General features: G+C 43.5%; 1 protein-coding gene across 2 annotated transcripts in view; it reads left to right on the plus strand.

The window, feature by feature from the left end:
* Nucleotides 1–22,159, plus strand: part of PLXNB1 (plexin B1) — a 77,821-nt gene that overhangs the window by 22,733 nt on the left and 32,929 nt on the right. For both annotated transcript variants that reach the window (XM_066195055.1, XM_066195056.1), the window contains exons 3-5: nt 15,537–16,680; nt 21,205–21,387; nt 21,803–21,931. In XM_066195055.1, the coding sequence (XP_066051152.1) occupies nt 15,547–16,680; nt 21,205–21,387; nt 21,803–21,931 (1,446 nt within the window). In that variant the 5' untranslated portion in view covers nt 15,537–15,546. The remainder of the gene's footprint in view (nt 1–15,536; nt 16,681–21,204; nt 21,388–21,802; nt 21,932–22,159) is intronic.

Raw genomic sequence — 22,159 nt, forward strand, 5'->3', positions numbered from 1 at the left:
AGATCTGCAAATCTGCATGAACTTCTGGCTGGGAAGTGAAACCCTGGCACCTGGATACTAGGAGCTGGTGTAGATGAGTCACTGACTTTTGCACTGGAGAGATGAGTATCACGTTAGAGCACTGAGAGTACAGGAGCCCTTCATCAGAAGGATGTCTGCTTGTTGGATTTGCAACTCTAGCATCAGGAGAAATAAAATCAGCAGAAATAAAAACAATGAACAGAATGAGACAGCAACCTGCAGCTCAGACCTCTCTGGGGTGCAACCTGTGTGTTTCAGTTTGGTAGTAGACCTGGATGGAAGTCTTAGATAATAAAGAGCAAGTTTTGAAAATCTCTTTCAGTCTGGAGCATCCAAAAATAAATCCTGAATACATATAATGAATGTACAAAGATTGGAGAGTCTGGTTGCCTCAGCTTTGCGTTGCTCTGGGTGGTTCCAGTAAAACCACTAAATCAAAGGTGTTTGAAATAGCAAATGAGTAAGTACTTGAGATTATTTGAATTCAGGCCAGTCTCTTCTGGATCCATGCTTTCAGGGTACATAAAAAAATACAAGATCATAAGGAGGCCAGAGGACTGTATGTTGTATTCTTTGAGATACTGAGGTGATTCTGTCCAGATCCTATTGAGAAAGTGCTCCAGCAGAAGTGCACTAGAGGATATGCTTTTTAGTACCTTTAAGTGTGAAAGATCATGTCTGGACAAACTAACTTCTGAAATGTGAGTTACGGTTATTATCTGAGTCGCGCTCGACTTCATTCCTGTGCAGCTGGAGTAGCAACTTGGTGTTACCTAGGAGAGTGTTACTTGTTCCCTCCTCCTCCCTCCCCTCCCTTTTAAGCAGTTCAGGGTCTGATTTTCTGCCCTATTTTCTGTGCACCCCTAGTTTTTAAGAGTAAAAATATATACACAACTGCAGTACTGTGTGCAAGGCAAGATGCCTTCAGGAGCAACATTCACCTTTGCCTCTGAAAACACCTCAGGTGCTCATAGAACCTTGGGAGAAGGGTTCTTTGTTTTTGACCAGTTATGGGCCATTTGTGGGGTGAGGTGTTCCTTCTAACCTTTGGAGCCTGGTTCAAAATCCTAAATTGTGGGGTAGGTTTATATTTTTAAGAAGCTGTTAGAACTGAGTATTTTAACTCTAGATAATATATTGTTCTGTTGGGTTTTAATGGCCTTCCTTCTCTTTTTTAATTCCAGTTATACTTCTACATAGCTGCATCTTTAAAAAACACTTATTTGACTCTTAATAGTAAAACTGGCAAATGACAGAGTAAAGCCAAGAAAGTTATTTCAGCCTGACAGGAAAGTTTAGGTTGCTTAGTCAGCTAAGCATGTATTATTAACAAAGTTCTATATCTCATAAGGAATGTGGGAAGCAATCAGGATTACTGCATTTGTGGAAGAAATCACTCAGTATTTTTGGGAGTCATGATCCAAACAGTCTCCAAACCCAAATATTCTTATATGATTCTGCAGGAGAACTTTGTTCTATATAGCGTCAGGAAATCTATAAATACTGTGCCCATACTTGAGGAAAAACTTCTGGATTGAAATGTTCATGAAGAATGTATGACAGAATAAAGCCCTGGCACGCTGTCTTGTGAGGGATCTACCCTTCATGAGGGGAGGCTAATTCAAAGATAAGATAATTTGTATTTTCAAAGAACTATCAGGGAGAGAAAGTTTTTTTAAAATACACCCTGTTCTGGTGGAAGAAGGGTGCAGCTGAATGCTGTGGCTTGAAAGTAAACTTGCTTTTGAACAAACTCAGTTTAAAGTGTTGGGCTGCCTGTTTTACCAGAGGACTACCAGACAGGCAGTTCACTACAGAAGTGGGGAATCCCTGCTGTGTTTGATAACCATCACACTTGTTTCCTCCAGCTGTTATGGAAGTTGAATTTTCTACAGCTTTAGGAAAACCATTAGCATCTTAATAGAGGTATCTTCAGTTTTTAGAAATGGAACAGCAGCAACAGTGAACAGAGGTGTTATCTTCCATACAAAGCACGACAGAGTAAGTTTGGATTCTTCAACCTGAAAAACAATAAATGACAGTTATCTTCAGTTCCTGAATCACCTGGAAAGTTTAGAGGGGGAGCAGCCTTTTTTTTTCCTTTTCCATTAGAAGTATGAGTAGGTATTTCATGGAGACAGCATGTAGTAAGCTTAAAACCAAGTAACAACTTAGTCCTTGATGTGTGCAGTTAACCTGGGAAGCATCTTGCCACAGGATGTTGTGGATGCCAAATATCTGTGTGTATATGAGGACATGGGGCAGGTCCATAGAAGAAGGAGCGATTGAAGGTTACTGAAGGCATAGAAACCACCTTTATGCCAAAAAGTCCCTAAGCTGCTCATTGTTGAAGCCTGGGGGAGTATTCAGGGAGGTAAAGTGCTACTGTGTGTTTGCTTTAGTCTGAGGCTTCAGGCCAGAGCCAGACAAGTGCAGCCTGGTTTGTCAGCATGGGATGGGAGGGGGGATGCTAATAAAGCTGGTAAAAAAAAAAGAGACTGGCGCAACTTGAGTTCTGGGTTGGTACTGTGCTGCTTGTGATGTGCAGCTTGCACCTCTTGCTTGCTGAAGGCACTGCCTTGGGCTCCTGGAGTCTGCAAGCTGTTGACTTGAATTTGAAGAGAAGCAGAGAATGTATTTCTAGAAACTACACACGTTGGAAAAGTGGTGTGAAGATGAATATTGTAAGCAGAAAAGCTGACTTCCCCCTTTTCTCCGTGGCAAATGCTGTTCCTGCTGTTATGGGATGGTAAGTTTTATTGAGATAAATGTATTTATCTCAATATATTGATTTGAGATAACAATAGAATTATTGAGATCTAAATAAATAAATCTAAATAATAAATTTATTGAGAGACTGTCTTGCTGCTGATAGCTTACATTTTATTTGTGTTAATTTCCCTGAAGGGGTGTTTCTTGCTTTGTAATGGACTCTAACTTAATTTGAACTAAAAGGGATGATAAGCTGATGCATGAACAGTACAATCTCTGTTCCAAAGCTTTTTCAAGCTAAAAATGTCATGGCCTACGTGAGGTTCATACTCTTCAGAAGTACTCCAAACAGTGGTCCTATTTTAGGTCCCATCTAAACATTTAAAAATATCTCAAAAACAGGGCTCACTTCTAGATGCTTCACCCTTGAAAGTCAGCTCTTACACTTGATTTTACATGCTTACCCAAATGTGCAGAGGGCATGGTACAGAACAGCCTTAGTTGTTCCTTTGAACTTTTAATTTTAGGAGGAAGAGAGCAATGTCAGGCTATCTGTTGTTTTGTCTCCAGAGACATGGTCTTTGCTGTTAGGCAGTCTCCTTTTGAGTTTTGGGGTGGGAGTTAAATTTTTTTGTTGACTTACTTTGCTGCTGTGATCCCTGGGGAACAGCTATGCAAAGCTGACCAGTAGCGGAACTGTGGTGCTGTATATTCTTGGAGGCAGGCTCTTATGACTGAAAACTGAGTTGGTGTATTTTGGGAAGCTGTAGCCCCTCTCCAAGGAGACAGACACAGTCTTGTGTGCGTATCGTGTAGTGAACATTACTCCATGGAGTGGCGGAGGAGTTGTGTGCTCAGATTACAGCTGTGGGGAAGACAGACAGGCCTGGGGCTGAGGGAGAGTCCAGGTGGAGTACATACAGGATTAGGACAAGGGTCACCTTGGGGAAGACTGGCACCAGGTGGAGGAGACTGAAGTTCCTTTCCTCTTGATTGCTCCCCCTTTATCTTCATTTAGTCAACTCTGATGCAGGAATAAGTTTCTATCCCAAACCCTGAGTCTCATCATTGCCGAGTAGCAGTGAGCTCAGTTGTTACCCCATTTACAGAATATCTTTCCCGGTTTGTTCTCAAATTCTCAGTTATTGTTTTCATCAGTAGCTTGGCTCAAGCAGTGATTCTCTCTCTGCTTGTTCCTGTGTGTGCTGGACCTGTCTGCCAGTCTTCAGATAGTCTGTCCAGATTAGATTTAGTTTGAACCCATCTTTAGCTGGTATGATCTTTTCTATTCCTAGCTGATCCATGATTTTAACTAGTGTATTTCCCACTAAGCCCTGAGAAGATTTAAACTAAAACTTTTTCATGAGGCTAAATTTGTATCAGCCCCAGCATGGACTCTTGGGTTGACATTGAGTAGATTGTTGCTCAGTTTGGTCAATGTATAAGTCTGAAAAGTGCTGTCTGAGCTACACTTTTCTGGGGTTTTGATTAGTTATCTATGCGTGGCAGAATAAACTGTTTCCTTTCCCAGAGGAAGGCACAGTCCCTGCCATGTGTGTGGAGTACACTGCTTAAAATGACAGAGGAGGGGTGCCTGGAACTGGAACAGTCTACAAACAGAACTGTGCTGACCACAGGCTAGGGTTTATCCTTCCAGCACAGATGTACATACTTCTCCCTGGTTTCCTTACCAGTCTCGTTGTTCTGTCTAGCTGTTCCTTCCAGCAGAGGAGCAACCACTCAGCTGTAGAACTGAGTGCTGTTCCTAACAAACCACTGTAAATCTCTTTTTCCTGTCTCTTGGGCACTTTTTTGCCCAGGGGTGACCCTGGCAAGGCAGCATGCTCTTGAAATGCCAACAGTCAGCCAGTTATACTGGCTGAAATTCCTGCTCATAGCAGTTTGCATTTCAGATTGGCACTGCAGACCTGTTTAGTGCATCTCTGCAGCCCTCGGGTGAAGGTCTGGGCTTCCCTGAAAGGGGAAAGGATGAGCCAGTCAGTCCTGCTCAGCCAGTGGCTGTCAGACTGTGCCAGGTGGGAGAGTAGCAAACCAGATGAAGAACAGTCTCAACCAAAAAGTTTTTAAAATTCATGGCTCTCATGAGCAGGTAGCTGGTTCTGAACCTTTGTGCCTCTAGGACAGCACCGAAGAAGTTTTCTCAGCCCTGAACCAGGAGCTCAAATATTTTGCCAGAAAAAGTTAGGATCTCCTTAATCTGAGTGAACAGAAATTCGTGTTTGTAAAGCCACTTGAAGGTATAAAATTTCTTACTGGGAATTTTTTTCTTGTTATAAAATTCTTTGTTCTGGATAAGACATGACTAGATGTCTGCCTGTTAACAAAATAACTGGAGGACTCTTGTTCTGCATGGTTTATTTCTCCAACTACCAAATCTTGCAGGGTCCCAGCTTCTGCTTCCCTTGCCACTTAATTTTCCTGTTGCTTATTTTCACTCCTCCAGACTGTGGACCCACTGTGGTATGAAGGGAGAGCATTGCCTGTGCACAGCAATAGTTCTCTCACCCCTCTCTGTATGCAGTCTGGTGCTCTGAATTTTATCCTTGAAACAAGAACTTCCAAGAGTGAGTAGTGTCTGGCATGAAGGTCTGTGATTGTACAGTAGAAGAATAAGGCTGCATGGCTGCTGCCAGCCTGTGTCTCCTCAACCATGTGCGCCTTGAATGCCCTTCATGGATGGTTCCTGGGCCGCCACTCCATGTTGGACTCCATTTGAAAGCACTGAAGATCCAGCCTCCATGGGACAGTCTTTGTTCAGAGCTGTTGAGACTGGGGTAAAGTTGATGCTGGCTCTCAGGTCTGCGCCAAACCTGTTCGGGCTTCTGCAGTAATGTAGTGGGAGCTGTTGTTTCTTAGATGTGTTGTGTTGCTGTGAAGCTTCCCAAGCTTGGGAAGGTCCCCAGGCTTTTTGAGCAGCATGGTGTGTTGTTATCTGTTACTGGCTTTATGAAAGCCTTGGCATTGGCTTCCTGAGGTGGAAGAAAATGTCTGGTCACCTCAATTTGGATTATTATCTTACAGACTTGTGTAACCTAATTGCCAGACTATTGAGCCTAGTAGTTCACAGCTGATGACTGAGAACCTTCCAGGCTGAGGCACTAATTCATGGAGGATAGTTGATCAAAGCGTCATTTCTGATAATGCTTTAACATAACTTGAGTAATACAAGGTAGAACACACCTCATCTTGGTTTGAAGACAAACCACAAGCAGATTGTGGTAGTGATGTGGAGTTCTGTTTATTCTGCTGTCTCTTCTGGGTGGGAGGGGATAGGTACTACTCATGTGGCTGTATTGCATTTAATGTATTTGCAGGTTACTGCCTGTATTCATGGCTATAGCCCGAACTGCTGATACTCTTGGAGTGAGAGGGGAAGACTGTCAAATTGCTGTCAGGATGTATAGTTCTCCAGAAGATTAGGGGAGGGCAGAAAGGTGAATTTTATTTGAAATTAAGGAAAACACCAAGAAAAATTCTTCCTGTCCACTTAGGAAGTTATATTAGTTCTTTATAGATCTATTGCAGGACTAAATCTGAGACTTAAGGGGTGTCAAGAAAACTTAACAGAACAGAGCACCCTGCACTGCTCAATGTCTGCAGAGCAAAAGGATTTATTCGAAGCAGGCTACAGTGTTTAACATTTCTCATTTGCATTTTGACAACTGGGTGGTGGAGCTCGGGATGTGGTCCTTGTGTGTCTGCCTGTGGTCTGTACCACTGCTGGCATGAACTCCTTCTGTGGTCAGCCTCTGTTCTGCCTTCCACTGTGCAAACCTGCAAGGGCTGATGCTGGCAGGGAGACCATGGGGTTTCCTCTTGGAGTGGAAGTGTAGGACTGGTGCTTTTTCACAGGAGTTTCATAGGATGTTTGAAGCTTTTTCTCCTCTCTTGCTGGGTTGTTCCAAGGCCAGGCTGGATGCTAAAGAACTTGCCTTGGGGGTGTGGCCTTTGCCTCTCTGAGAGCATGGCTAGCGGTCACAGTTCTGTCCTCTGGGAAGCATGTGCTGGTTGCAGAGGTCTTCTCTCTCCCTTCTGCAGGGCATCCTGCCAAGGAAAATAGACTCTAAGGCAGAAGCGATTACATTGAGATTGTGTGCCGTCCTGGCTGTTTCTGGATGAAGCAGCTGGGCATTTCTGCTACATAGAAATTGGCACAAAAGAGTTGTGGCAGAGCAGGATTCTGGCTTTTGTAGCCAGTGGAGCCTAAGCTGAGAACAGGAGGATCCTGGCTGAGGCTGGGAGAGGTGCCCCTAATGACAGGGAGGCCAGTGTGGTTGGGAAGGTGTGCCTTGTTTGAGGTGGAGGCCAGTAAAATATGAATCACATCTGTTTGAAGTAGTGATGAAATCCCAGATTAAGGTTTTCTGTAATACCTGGCCAGTCTGGTGTGCTCCAGCTTTCCTTTCTCCCTGGTTAGAACAGATGGTCCTGACCTACTTTTAGCAATCGTGGTTCTGCTGAGCGCTGCCCAAGGCTTGGCTGTTCTGACAGCACACATGGATCTGCTGTGTTCACTCTGAGTGAGGAGTTTCCATCAAATGCTTGGCAGATGGGGAAGAGCTGTTTCTGAAAGAGGGACTGTGGGTGTACTAAACTCGGATCTGCCACTTCTGTGCTTTGTGGCTCTGGCCCTGGGTTTGCTTTCCCATGGTGTGCATTAACTTTTGTGTTGTGCTGTCAGGATTCAGTTAGATGGTATCTAAATGTTAACATGAGAGATACTGGCTTTAGAAACAGTCAGGGAGGTTAGGCTTCCAACCTTTTAAATATGTGATTAGTCAGGGCTGGAGTACATTCTTAATATTTAAAAATAAATAGTCTATAAATGTACCATAAAATAGAAGTTTAAATAAAATATCATCCTGGGGCAAATTGCAAAGCTCTGTTTAGCTCAGTGTCCTGTCTTTGACAAGATCCAGAAGCAGATGCTTAATGGGAATTGTAAGAAACAGGGCATGTATAATGTGGTGGGTTTGTTTTCGTTTTTTTTTCATTCCCCCCCCCCCCTCCATTTGCCTCCCAGCTTATGACCATCATCAGTTTAGAGCCCTGCTTGGCGAGGAGTTGTCTCTCATCATCTGATCTTGACTATATCTATTCTCCATTAATTTATATAATCCCTCTTCTCACTTGTTTGTTTCTGGTCTCCATGACATCCTACAGCAGTGAGCTCTACAACTTAATTATGCATTTTAAATGTTATTTGTAATACTCTACATCCAGTGGTAATGTCCCTGAGCTGACTTAGGAAAGTTGTTTGTAACTTTAGTGAGTGGTCTCTTGTTTCTGCATTGTAAAATACGGTAGTATAACCATGTAACTCCATTGATAACTCCATGTTTTTCATCTTGACACTGTCACATTCCAGACCTCTTGACTTTTCCATATCTTCCCCCTGGTTGTTTCTTTGTCCATCCGAAGTCCTACTCTGCTCAGTCTCTCCTTATTTGGAAGCTGCTCCATGCTTTTGGTCATCTTTGTTGTCCCTTTTGTTATTGTCTCCTTTTTCAGATGTGGGAATCAGAGCTGCCTTCAGCATTCGAAAGCAAAGTGGGGATGGTGTTTTCTTTCCTAATTTCTCCAAAGGCTCCTAATTTCTCCAATTTGCCTTTTTGCTTGATACTCAATACTGAACTGACCTATGAAGTTTTCAAAGTTTTTCTGAGTGATAACAGCTAGTTTTGATCCTGTAATGTTTATGTACTTAGAATATTTTTTGTTGGTTTTGGTATTTATTGACATTCTGAGGTCTTGTGTAGTTACTTTAAAGTCCACGAGTTCTCTTACTTTTTACAGTCTTCTCTGAATTTGATTGTGATTACTAATTTTTTTAATAATAAAATTTACTACTTCTAGACATATTCCTTTTCTCAGATCTTATGTGAATGTACTGAACAGTGCAGATTGCAGAATAAGTTTTTGGCAGATCTCACTGATAACCCACATCTGACAGAGAAACACCTGTCTTTTAACTACATATTAAATCATGATAGGGACTGTGACTTTAATTCCACAAAAGCTTAATTTTTTTTCAAGAGTCTTAGCTGACAATTCTATTAAAATCAGTTTAGTTAATATTATCCAAATTAAAAATTGTCTCTTGGATCTCAGTTAAAGAGAAATGGGAAATCTGCGCTTGGAATTTCCTGAGTGCTGCAGGGATTTCTCTCTGCTCCACATATTCATCTGTATTTTGGGCAACAATTGGCTCCTTGAAATCATGCAAGCTAATTTGTTTTTATGTGGAGTGATGGGCTTAGATTTATGTAGATTATCATAGAAACAGAGAATTTGCTCAGCAGAGCCAATTGGATAGCTAACTTCAGTGAGTCCTGCTTTCCTAGCAGGGTTTTATTACAGCTGTAAACCTGTCTAGGCTCTTTGGATATACTCTAAGAGAATGGGATAAATTTTTCCTAAGTAGTTTTTGTTTTGTTTTTTTTTCCCTAATTGAAAGAATATTTAAGTCACTGATGGTATTTGTCCACATGCAAACATAACATGTGATGTGGCAGCTAGAAGATCAAGGGGTTCTTGTGTGTGTAAGTGGAGAACTGATGGGTTCAAACTGAGGAAAATAACATTTGCTCTGGTGCAGTGTTAACCAAAGCAGTGGCCTGTCCAGGTCAGGTGCTGTCAAAAGGGAATGCTTATCCAGGTCAGCTAGCTAAAAAAGTAGGATGTTGACAAATTGGGATGAGCTCAGAGAGCTACTAGAAAAATTAAGTGTTTCTGACTGATGAAGCCAGACCACGTAATGTATCCATGCAAAGGGTTACACGTGGCTGCAATCTGTGATTTGGGAAAGCTCAAAGCTGGCAGGATGTGTAAGGGAAGGATTGAATTATGCTTGTCTGCCCTTCATCTACTTCTTAGGCATCTATTATTATCTGCTGCTGCAGCTAGGGTTTCTGTGTAGGTGGACCTCTGTCAGGGTTAGAATAGCTGTCTTTATCGTCTTGCCCAAGGAGGATTAAGAAGGAGGATTAGTTTTCATACTGTTCATGCAAAAAGTGACTAGAACCTTCTTTGACTTGGAAGATTTTGTGACAAGCAAAGTTAGACAATATGGCAAGGCATTTTACTTGGGGTAAAGAACCATCAGGTATCAACTTGCTGGGTTAAGATGGTAGTTTCTGTAACTTTGGAGCCCTAAGAAAAAATCCTGGTATCACTAGGAGATTTAGTCAGGAGCTTATGGGCTAGAAGGGATGTTTAGTGGTGTTCTGTGGTTTCATTACACAGAAAGTTGAAGAAGACATAAAGGACTTTAATCTTCAAATGTGTAACACTGGCAGAACCTTATGCTGTGAAACTAAAAGCTGGCTTGATTTCCCCTTTTAAAAATGCACATGCAACATGGTCTTGAGTTCTGTTGTATTAGTGTTTGAGAGGATGGTAAAGTAGAAAAGTCAACTCTTGATTTGCAATGATAGAGTATATGTGAAGAAGGCTTCTTCAACAGTAAGCATCTTGTGTACTTTATATTCCTTGTTAATGTTGGTGTAGTTTGCCTTCGTTTGTAAAAAGTTCACTATTTAACATTGTATTAATCATTAACACTTCATTAACGAGTTGTACTGGAAGCTTAGTGTTTATAACACATTTTTGTCAGTGCAAGGGTAAAATTTGATCGTGCTAGAGCTGTTTAGAGGAAATACCTGTCTACTACAATCAGTTAATTCCAGTACAGCTGAAATTAATATTTAGGTAGCCCCAGAGACATAGAAGCACTTTCTGTAGTTTTTCCAAAGAGCAATCCATGAGCATTATTGAAGTATCAGATAGTTGACAATATGTTGTGCAACATTCTTTTAGTAAAATTTCAACCCCAATCCAGAAAAGTACCTTGTAGCGTTCAGCAATAACTGTCAAGGGTTTAGAAAACATAATTTTCCCAAGTATTTATCTAAGAATGCTGTTAATTCTACAGTGCAGAATTTCTGCCACCTTGCCATTTTGTATTTGGTTTTGTCTTGAAGGGTTTGGGGGGGTTTAAGTTTTTTTGACCTCAGCTTTAGTGTTATTCACATCTGGTATAATAGAGCTCCCTTGTTTGCGCCAATCCTGCTCTGACAGCATTGCTTGGACTTGGGATTGTCCTTGGGGTCAATTTTACTTGGAAAACAGTGGTTTGCGTTCATCTCTGCTGAAGCTGCTTGCTGCAGGCCTTCTTAAACTGTTCTCAAACAGTTTCAGCAGGGAACTGGCCTGGTAGAAGTAAATAAAACTCAAAAAAAGATTTATTTATTTAATGGGAATGCCATCTTCCATAGCAGAAACTAGCAAGTCTCTGTTGAGCATATGAAACTTAGAAGGGGGGCTATAATTCAGGGCTTTTGTGTAGAAAGCATAGCAGTGGTTGTCTTCCTGCTACTGGGCCATGTGAATGTGCTGGAGCACAAGGGTCATCATGCAGCTGGAAGAATGGTGCTTTTAATTTTTAAATCTTTTAGTGCTCACACTGTGGGTTGGCTCTGCAAATGATACAGTGAAAGTTGCAGGTGCAGCTTTCAGAGACCTAATTTTTTTCCAAAGCTAATTCTGCTGGGTTTGGTGGTGAGTATGAAATCTAGCCTAGAAGTTGGAACATTAGCTGACCTCTCTATGTTTGGAGGATAGAATGTGGTATTAGGGAAATAATCTGTGAGGATTGGAATAATCTCTGTGTTGATACGCTGTTAAAATGTGCCCAAATAAGTTCTGGGTTTGTTCCTTTAATAAATAAGTTTCTCAGAGGGATACGTGAGGTCAGAGAGGTAAAAATAGTGCTAGAGAAAACATGGTCTAACTTCAAATTTTAAGTAACACAATAGTGCCATTGCTTTAATGTTAGTGGTTGTTGTTACGTGGCTGTGATATAAATATTCTGTGGCAGAACTGACTAATCCTCCAGCCCTTCTGTTGTGATCCAGATTAAATAAATTAAATTCAGCAGTATTATTTGGATATTAATATTTTACAGTGAGTTAGAGGCAATGTTCAGAGTATTGTCTGGAGCATTTTCCTATTTAGTGGGAATTCATCAAAAAAATGGAATATTTAAAAGGAATCTTCTAAACCTTGGCAATTGCATTCAGAATTAATTAAAGGCTACACACTTTTAGTGCAATCTGTCTGCAACAGCTGTGTTATACACTAGCAGTGAGCACAGGAAGCAGAACGGTTCAGTAAATCCATAAAGAGCTCCGTAGTGTAGCCTGTCATGAAACCATCAGATTTAAATGTAGGTTATCCTCCTCCTTCCTGTCCTCCCGGAGAGGTTGTGATGGGCTTAACTGAAAGGCAAGCATAAAAAAGGCAGTGATGCCTGTGCTTGAGAAACAACTTGGAAAACGGAATCAAAAGCCGCTGCTGGCTTTTTCTTCCTCTCTATTCTCATGTAGGGTGCAAATGCTTCTAGCTACTGATAGCTACAGAGTCATGCTTATTTCTAATGTATGTTTGCTCACCTAGCAATAAATACAAGTTCATTTGCTAATGGGTCTTTAGCAAAGAGCAACAAAGGGCGCTATATTCAGTGTTTATCCGTTGTGCAGGGTGATTAGAACCAGCCTGCAGAACATGCTGTACTACCGTTCTGTTTTGTTTTCTCTGTTCTCACAGAGTCATGAGGACCAGACAGTAGTTTCTTACCTGGATCACGTTTAAGGACTAGCTCTTAACAAGGTGACTTCAGGGGGATATTGGTGACTGAAAGAAGAGTAGCTATATGTTAGAGCCTTGACCACAGCAAGATCTGATTATGGTCTTCTGGAATGAAGGATTAGTTGATTTTCCAACCTCTTTCAGTAGAGGTGCTCCAATAGGTAAAATGCTTTCAGAGAAACATTTGGAGTAGGTTCAAATATAGATCAATGAGCTTGTCACAAGATCTGTATATCTGGAGTAGTGTCACGTACTGGGCTTTGAGTTGAAGTACTGGTTAGTTCTGCCCTGGCGGTTGCAAGTGGGGCTCTGTGGGACACAGCAGAGTCGTGCAGCTTGTAGGCATAACCTCTAGCCAGAAAGCCACTGTTTCAGAATCCATAAATCCTGGAGACACATGCTGATTTTACTGTGTAAGTGCTGGCAGAGGAAGGTTGCATTAGCCCAAAAGAAGATTACAGATTCCTCAGAGTGGTGTAGTATAATGATGTCTTGTGATTCTCAGCTGCTTCCAGATCAAAGATTCTCTTCTCCATGTCATTATTGCTGTTCACAACATAGTCAAGCTCCTGCTGTTGGATGGCCATCAGCCTATGGTTTTGTTTGCAGGCATTTTCAGCTTTGAAACTGAGGAGACTCCAGACAGTCACACAACAAGCCATTGTAACATCTGCATGATGGCAGTGCAGAGGTATAGAGGCTGTTGTGTTGCTAAGGGGTTCCTTAAATCAAGTTCTCTCCAATAGAAATGGTGAAAAAGGGTTTAAAATAACTGTCGTTGGAGTTGGAGCAAGATCTATTCTGCTGGTGTAAACCTGAGGGGATAGAGTCAAATTAGATCTCCTTCCTTCAGTCTGCATCTACTTGCTGGCTTTTCCCACGTAACATATCCCACACAATGAGGGTTTCTCTCAGGTGCTACAATGCCCTCGCTTACCACCCTGGAAAAGAGACTCCTAGTGTAGTGCAGGACTGTTTGCCGGTCTGGGTGAAGCAGAGTGTGTTCATAGCTCTGAAGCAGAAAGCACTAAGTGTCCATTATCAGGGCAAACAAAAGCCCCAGTGTGCACGTAGCCTAAACACGGCACTGGTGTGGTGTGAATCAGCGGCTGTGTGCTCTGGGGGAAAGCTGCCAGCCCAGAGCCGGCATTCCTGCACCCGGGCATATCCTGACAGTGCTGCCTACTTACCTACAAGAGCCATGTGAAGTGGAGCTTTTCCAGAGCTTCACAAAGCCTATATTTAATAAAGTGTTGTTTTTATAATGCCTTCCATCCGCTGGATTTAACAAGTAAACTAATCCTCTCAACTGGTCTTTAGGTAGAGCAAAGATGCCAGTTTTACTGACAAAGGAGCCAGAAAGCAGACTTCTGTGGGGTTTTTTTGCAGTAGCAGGGAAGTAGAAGATGGATCTAGAGTCTTACAGCTATTTTTTTTGGCATTGCTACTATGTTTTCTGCACATTGTGTACTGGGCATTGTATAGAATGAGTGTAAGACACAGTTTGTGGGTTGTGAAGTTTGTGACCTAAATTGGTTAAGTCTTGCAGTAAATGCTGGAGTGGTTTACTCTTGAAATGCTGCAGATCTTTTTCTACCTCTGTGCTTTAAGCACTTATGAGCTGAAAGCACTTCGAGCTTACCAGGAAGACCCAAGAGGGCTGATGCCCTAGGAGGGAAGTGATGATAGTTTTCTTAACTTTAACTACAAAATTAGTATCACCCCTGAGGAGCTGAGTTGCCGAAATGAGCACAGCAGATTACAGGCCAGTTCTGGAGGAGATACTGTACTCAGCTCCGTGGAGCCTTTGACCCAGCTTGGCAGCTATGTAGCTCTATGCAGCTTTGATACCCTGTCTGCAAGAGGGAGGGAGGGGAGGAAGGAAATAGATTCACAGCTGCATCACCACCTACTTCTCAATTTAAATGAGGTGGTACTCATAGTATATTATTGAGTACTTGCAGCTGTTTCCCTTTCTCCATGGGGAAAGCATTAATCTAGATGTTGCAGGTACTTATTACCACATTTCCACCATGCTGTGGGGTTCCCCATGTTGTCCAGAGCAGTTGTTCCCATCCATGGGGACAGCTTGAGTGGATCACACAGTAGGTTTCAAAAGGAGCTGGTCTAAATATCCTCTATAGAGGAGCTGAACAGGTCTGGTGGTTCCCTGGGTCTGTCCAACATCCACCCTACCTGGACTTGCTTGCACTTTGAGACATGGGACAGGGGAGAAATGGAACATTGTCCACAAAACAAGCGTGTTTAAATCGCCTTTCACAGTACTGGGAGAAGTGCTGTGGAGAAGTGAGTGCCAGTAAAAGACTTCTAGTCCAGAGAGTGCAGTAACAGGTGAACAGGTAGAGGTGGTCTCCCCCTCACCTGGATATGCTGTGTAACTTCCCAAGGAGATGGGGTCCCACAGAGTCTGGCTTGGCAGGACTAGGGGCAGACAGGTGGCCCCAGGGGGGAGGCTGGGAGCTGACATGACTGATACTCCAGAGGCCTCACGCTGGCACCCGGGTTCTGCTTGGGTTCCCAGGTTCTGCTCGAGTGGGTGATGCTCAGTGGCAGAGATGGCATGGGAAGGTTTCTTTTGAAGCATGAGTGGAACAGCCTTAGACCCACAAGAGGCTGTTGATAGCCATAAGTGATAACAAAGAGAGGGTTTAATTATGATATCTAGATCAAATACAGAGTGAAGGGCTTATAAGCTTGCTCCAAATTGGATCTCAGCTACGGTGTATTTAAACAATGGTGCTGCAGGTTTGTGTTTGTCTTAGACAGCAGCTTGTTTTACTGTGGTGTTGCTCATTAACACCATATGCAGTGTGCTGGCTCCTGTGGAAATTTGGTCTTGTCCTGGAGAACTTCCAGTACAGCATCATAGCTCAGCTGTGCAGGAGTCAAGTTAAATGTGGATTTTTCTGACCTTACAAGAGTAGTGATCAGCTTCAATGTTGCCATTGCAGCTTCTCCTGAGGATACTGTGCCTGTCATCTTGGTATGGAGATGACAGAGTTAAATTTCTGATACTCCTGACAGCCCCTTGCTGTGGGTGCTATGGAAGGATTTTGAGTGTTAATCTTTACTCCTGGCTCCAAGGAGTTATAACAGCCTTTCCTCTCTTGCAGAGTGTTTACCATGCCTCTGGGAACGTTCCTCCTTCCTGTTCTCTGTTTCTTGGGAGCATCAGTTCCACGGGGACTGCAGTATGTCACATTCTCACACAATGCTACAAAATTCCTCCACCTGTCCATGGACTTGGAATCTGGGACCATCTACTTGGGGGCCACCAACTATCTCTTTCAGCTGACATCTGACCTGCTGTTGGAGAACATGGTTCAGACTGGACCAGTTCTGGACAGTAAGGATTGCCTCCCCCCAGTCTCAAAGCTGGAGTGCCCTCAGGCGCACCACACTGACAATCACAACAAGCTGCTGCTGGTGAACACTGTGCAGAAGGAGCTCATTGTGTGTGGCAGCGTCCACCAGGGAATCTGTGAGAAGAGGAGTCTGGCATCCATCGACCATGTCCTCTTCCGGCCAGAGAGCCCTGGTGACACTCAGTACGTTGCTGCCAATGATCCCAATATCACCACTGTGGGACTCATTGCCTACTCGAAGGATGAAGTGCCCTTGCTGTTTGTGGGACGAGGGTACACCAGCCGAGGAGTGGGAGGAGGGATTCCTCCCATCACGACCCGGAATCTCAGGGCCCATGGAGGGGATGTTCAAGCAACAGACTCTCACTCCATTTTCTCCTACGAAGAAACAGCAAAACTGGCTGTGGGCCGGCTGTCAGAGTACAACCACCATTTCATTAAATCATTCACTTACCGCTCCAGTGTCTATTTCCTCTTCTACCGGCGGGACCTCAAATCCCAGTCGCGTGAGTACAAGACCTACATCTCGCGCATCTGCCTGGATGACTCCCACTATTACTCGTACGTGGAGTTACCTCTGCTCTGCCAGAGCAAAGCCAATACATACAGCCTCCTGCAAGCAGCCTATGTCACCTGGCCAGGAAAGGAACTGGCCCAGGGGCAGCTGGACACTGAGGGAGAGGTGCTGTTCGCAGCTTTCTCTGCCTGGCAGGCTTCTTCTGGGAAACTGAGCGAGGAGTCTGCACTCTGTGTCTATGCAATGGAGGAGGTGGATCGCCTGACCAACTGGACTAGGGATGTTTGCTACATGAGAGATGGGAAGTCAGAGGAAGGGACGGAAGTGGCATATATTGAATATGATGTCAGTTCCAACTGTGTCCAGCTGCCAGCGGTAAGTGGCTTTGCACTTTTCAGCAGTCTGCAGCATGTTCTTGTTTTACTCTTTACTCCTGAAGTTATCTTGCTTACACAGATGGATGTTGAAATCTGGGTTGAAAGCCTTTGGCCTCAGTCTGTTGTGTCCCACATGGGTTGGATTCCTTGCTGAGGGAGAGGAACTGTATGTGGCAGTGGAAAGAGCATCTGGTGTGACCTGGCCCTGGGGCCTGTCTTATGGCAATACCATGCATGAGCACTGCCGCTGCTGTTCAAGTCTTTCTTTGTCTGTTTCATCACCTGGTCTTCACTGCAGGGAAGGAGAGGAGCATGTGTATGTGCTCCTGTGTGTTGGGAAGGGAATTAAAGGGGTGTGCTGGGTCCCTGTTGCTTATGGTGAAGTGCACCTCACAACAGCTTCCTGCAAGAGCAAAAACGAACATTAGTGAAACCAAGTGTCAACAAAGAGATGTTCAAAACCCTCCTGGAGGTGTTCCTGTGCAACAGGTTTTAAGTGACCCTGCTTTGGCAGAGGAGTTGGACTAGATGATCTCCAGAGGTCCCTTCCAACCTTAGTGATTCTGTGAAAATCCCAGTTTCCTATAGACTGCTTTAGTCCTGCAGAATTTTGGGCACATTTTTCCTGAGCTGGCTCTTTTGCTCCAGAGCTGTAAGAGGTGATCATCCTTTAAGTTCAGTGACAAAAACATGATGGGATGTTGCAGGATAAAAATGTGACCTAAAGTGGCTGTGACCCTGAATTCTCACCATCTAGTGGCCACATTGGCTGCAAAATCAGGGACAGCAATACAAACCCAGGGCAGCAGCACTCTCCTGGATACAGTGTCCTGGCCTGAGGCTCTGTGACTACAAGCAGCCTGTTTGCACCAAGGGTGTTTCAGGTCCTTAGCAGAGCAGTATGTTATCTTGTGTCTTCCCTCTACAGAACAGGCTGTCCAGAAAATTGCCACTTCCCAGCCTGGTGCTGCAAAAAGCAAAGTGGTACCACAGAGCTTTAGAAGTTTCTGGGGTTGGGTGTGTGGCTCAAAACCAGTCTTAAAATTATGATTTTCCTTTCAGTAGCTAAAGCTGACTGTACAGTACTTGTGGGACAAGGGATGGGTAAAGAGCAGACTTGGAACAGGATGAGTGTAAGGGTAGGAGGAGTATGTAAGAGTTGGGAAGAAGGAGACTTCCCAGCTTGATGTCCTGCTTTCACTGTATTTCTTAGGCATGCCCCATGAGTCGTTTGAAAGGCCACATGGAAGGACTTGTCACAAGTGATAATTTAGGGAAGCTTAAGGGAGCTAAATGTCAAACAGGTATGAGCAGATGAGAAAAATCCTTCATTCGAAATAATGTGGAGTACCCTTATACTATTTGATCCAATGGAGAAGTGGATGCACAGGGTGGGCAAAAAAGTCAGTCTCTGTCTGTGATTCCTGGTGCACGATCCCAGCGTCCTAGCTGGATGGTTTGACTTAAGTGGGCTGACCATAGTGTGGTGTCTTATTAACAAGTGTGTCCAATGATATGTAAATGTCCTAACAAACCTGATCCTTCACCATTCAGCACACGGTAGCGGTTGTCGTTCAAATTGTATCTAACATCATGTAAAGGTCTGTGCCAGCTCCAGCCTACTTCAGTCAGGGCTGAGTGGAAGCGGCTGTCAATGGACATTTTATGCAGGAACAGTTTTAACTCATTTTCAATGGTGGCAGCTTGTACTGGATGTAAGGATAATACTAATTAATTTCACATTTTTCTGCCTCCAAACCAACTAGCGCGTAAGGTATGCCCTTTTCCTTAGTTAGCTCTGCCTCTGGGTTTCAGCCCAAAAAGGGAGGCTAAATTTGAGTTTTACAGTTCAATACAACCTCTTCAATTAGGAAAAAAAACCCAGCTTGTTTTTATAACAATTTCAGACCAAGTTAATTTGTTCAGTTTGCCGGAGATTCGTTAGTTATGAGATGCAGGAGGCTGTGTAGATGCTGTTTAGTGACTTGATAAATTGGGAAGTGTGAAACATGTTTCTACAAAGCTTGGGAAGGCTGCATGTCTTCTGTGGGTGTAGTTTTCAAGGCACGTATCTTATGCTTTTGTTTTTAGTCCTCTTCATGCATAGATATAGCTTGTCCTATTGTTGTTTCCTACCTGTGCAGATAGGATACACACAGCAGAATTCACAGCAGCACCTTCTGCATTTCATTAAGACACTTGATGATCCCTCAAGTGCATTTTCTGCAGTGTTGCCAAGATCTTATTCATTGCAAGTAATTCAAAGAGCTTCTATGTAAATTTATATAAGTACTTGATACAGACAGCCCCTGTGAGGCCACGGCTGGGCTGTGCCAGTGCTTGGAGAATTTGCACAAGTCACATTGGTTTATGGTAGATAAATGTGTGTGAAGTGACTTGCCCTTGGCATCACAAATAGGCAACCGCAGTGCTGAGCACGACTGGCTTACAAATATTTCTGACTTGTATGTGGATATTTTTTAAGCAGTCTTTGAAAAATCAGCCAGTAATGAGGTCATTAGCCTCCAGAATTTGTACAAAGGTTGCAAAAGATATCTAGAATCCCATTCAAAATAAGCACGCAATGCTTTGGATGGAATTTTGGCAGTGGCCTGCTTCCTAATAAATCTTAAAGGAATTGGATATTGGAGAAATAGAAATCTTTAAGTTACAAGAAGATGATTGGAAGAAGCTTAAAAATCAAATGAAAGGTGTTAAGAAAAACGTATGCCACTAAAAATGAATGATAGTTTAGAGGATGTTAAAAACTAGCAATCATTAAAAGCTATAACCTCCTCAGACTTTGTCAGAACCTTACGCCAAGTGTGCAGAAAAATCACTGAATTAGTATTTGAAAGGAAAACAATAAAGCACTGGACTGAAAGCAGTGCTGGTCTAACTGGCATGGTTTATTAATGGAACTGCTGTGTCAAGCCTTGCTTCCCTGCTAAGATAACAATGCATTTGAGAAGGGAGCAGAGCTGAGCAGGTTAAATATATTTTACTGTGGGATTTCCACAGACCTTACCAAAAGCTGCTGATTGCTTCTTGTTTCTCCAGGAAGCAGTCAGGTATTTAAAAAACAAAGCCAACAACAACAACACAAACACACACAAAAAAGGAAAAAAAAAAAAAAGGGGAGAGAGAAATGGGAGGAGAGGGGAGAAAGGGCCAGGTTTTCCACGGGATCAGTGAGTGGAGATAAGCAGATGCCTCAGGAATGCCATGATGTGCTGTTATCATGGATCTCTGACGGGGGCAGCTCCATTGCCTGGTGCCGGTTGGTACCGCGCAGCCTGAGCTGCCAAATGCAAAGCCACAGACATCAGACAGAAGGAATACGTAACCCTGCTCACAAGGAGTCTAAATTGAACCACGTTGCCTGAGGCAAGAGAGAGAGCTGGAGTCAGTATGGGCTGCATGGTTAATGTGCTGCTCCACGCTCAGCTTTGTCAGAGTAATTAGTGAGGGGCTGGAGAGGAGAGTGAAAACATTATCCATAAGGGATTTCATGATGAAAATCTTGAATTTACACAAGCCACATTGTTTGAAGACAAGCCATTGATCAATTAAAAAATGGTGTTTTGGATATTAATTGTTGGGTGAACAATCCTGCATTCAGTCTCCAAAAGGATTCTGTAAAATAGAAATGAACGTGGAACAAGGCACCAAGAAAGATATAAAGCAACAGAGGAACTATCCTAGACAAGACTGAGTTTGTTACTTAGGAAAAAGATGAATCATAATGGGATATATTTTCTCTGCACATAACAAATAGTAAATAAGTTGGCAGCTGTCATTGTCCCTCTTTAGAATGCAGTAAGTGAAGGTTTGGTGGCACTGAGAGGGAGCTAACTGGAACAGAAGAACGACTGTTTCTTCACAGAGCAGTGGAGTTAATGGTCAGAACTCTCACAAGACTTAGAAGGATTGAATCAGTGTGCTACAATGTCTCTCGTATAAGCTCTTTGATTCCTAAGTGCGGTTAGTGAGCTCTTTGGAGCAGGTTGTGTCCCACCCTGTGTTTATGTATGTCCTGATGCATTGGGATTCTACTTCAGGCTTAGAATTTAACTTGTAGGTATTACCACAAAACCATGCAAATTCCTTGAAATGAAACTTGTCACAAGATGGTTTTGCGCTAGAAACAGAAATTCCCTTCTTTTTCCTTTGTTTAAAAAACACAATAAATCTTCCCCAGAGGAGTATCATGGCAGTGTGTAACAGCACTGTTTTTTGGAAAACTGGAGAGAGTTTCAATGCATTTCATTGCTGATGCTGACTGAACTGGCTGAAATGTCTGCAGGATTCTGTGAGGGTACAGACAGCCAACATACCTAAACTAATTAAAATATAGGTGGTTTTGCCCTCAGTAAAAAAAAGCTTCGAGGGGTTAAAGCTGAATTCACTGCTGGGGAATTTGGGTAGAAGGAGGTGGTGGGAAGTGTTAAATGTCCTAATGTTATTTATACCCATTTTTTTTTGGTACTGATTTCCCTGTTCTTTTCACTCCTCCAAAAAGGACACCCTGTATGCCTACCCCTGTGGCTCCGACCACACTCCCAGCCCTATGGCCAGCCGGGTGCCCTTGGAAGCAGCCCCGCTCCTGGAGAAAACTGAGGCCCGTCTGACAGCTGTGGCAGTGAATGTGGAAGATGGCCACACCATTGCTTTTCTGGGAGACAGCAGAGGAAGGCTGCACAAGGTATGATATGCATGCAGCAAAAAGGATAAAACTAACCAGGGATGCTCAGGTAGAAGGGGGAAAAGGCAGTTTTTCTTTTTCCTGGGGAAGCTGGGTTCCTACTAAAGATCGTTATTATCAGACAGACTCTTCTCACCCTGTACTGCCTGTGGAAAATGTGTATGCCCCAGACGTGGTCACATTGCCTTTGGTTACATCTACACCGAGCCAGCAGCAGGGCTGGTGCATCCTATGTGGTTTGCACAGGTATTTCTGGGCATGTGCTTCATGTGGCTGAAGTTGCTGCACTGAGGTTCTGGTGGGAGGTTAAAATCCTTGCACACAGCAGTGGTTCTAGCTTGTTCCTGTTGCAGAATGGGTGCCCCCCACTCCTTTGGTGGGGTTTTGCCTGCTCACAACTGTGACTCTCTTGCAGGTGTACTTGGGAGCCCAGGGAGAGGCACACACCTATGCTTCGGTATCTATCCAGGCAAACAGCATAGTGAGTGGAGACCTGCTGTTCGACCAGTTGCAGGAGCACCTCTTTGTCATGACCCAGTCAATGGTAAGAGCAATACAATCCTTTCCACAGAGGAGTTGAAAGCTCTAGATGTCCAGACAAACTGCCGACAGGAGTGAGGGAGACAGGGAAACTGCACCTGACTAAGCCTGTGCCGGGCAGCAGCTGCCTGCCAGTCTTCTTACAGGGATGGGGACTGACCTTTCCTAAAAGCTGGAGGAAGCATGGAGAAAGCCTTGTTACCCTAATCCATGGCTTGTTTGCATGTGCATT

The sequence above is a fragment of the Chamaea fasciata genome, unplaced genomic scaffold (assembly GCF_029207755.1).
Source record: "Chamaea fasciata isolate MVZ Bird 193981 ecotype frontalis unplaced genomic scaffold, bChaFas1.0.hap1 SCAF_13, whole genome shotgun sequence".
Classification (NCBI taxonomy): Eukaryota; Metazoa; Chordata; class Aves; order Passeriformes; family Sylviidae; genus Chamaea; species Chamaea fasciata.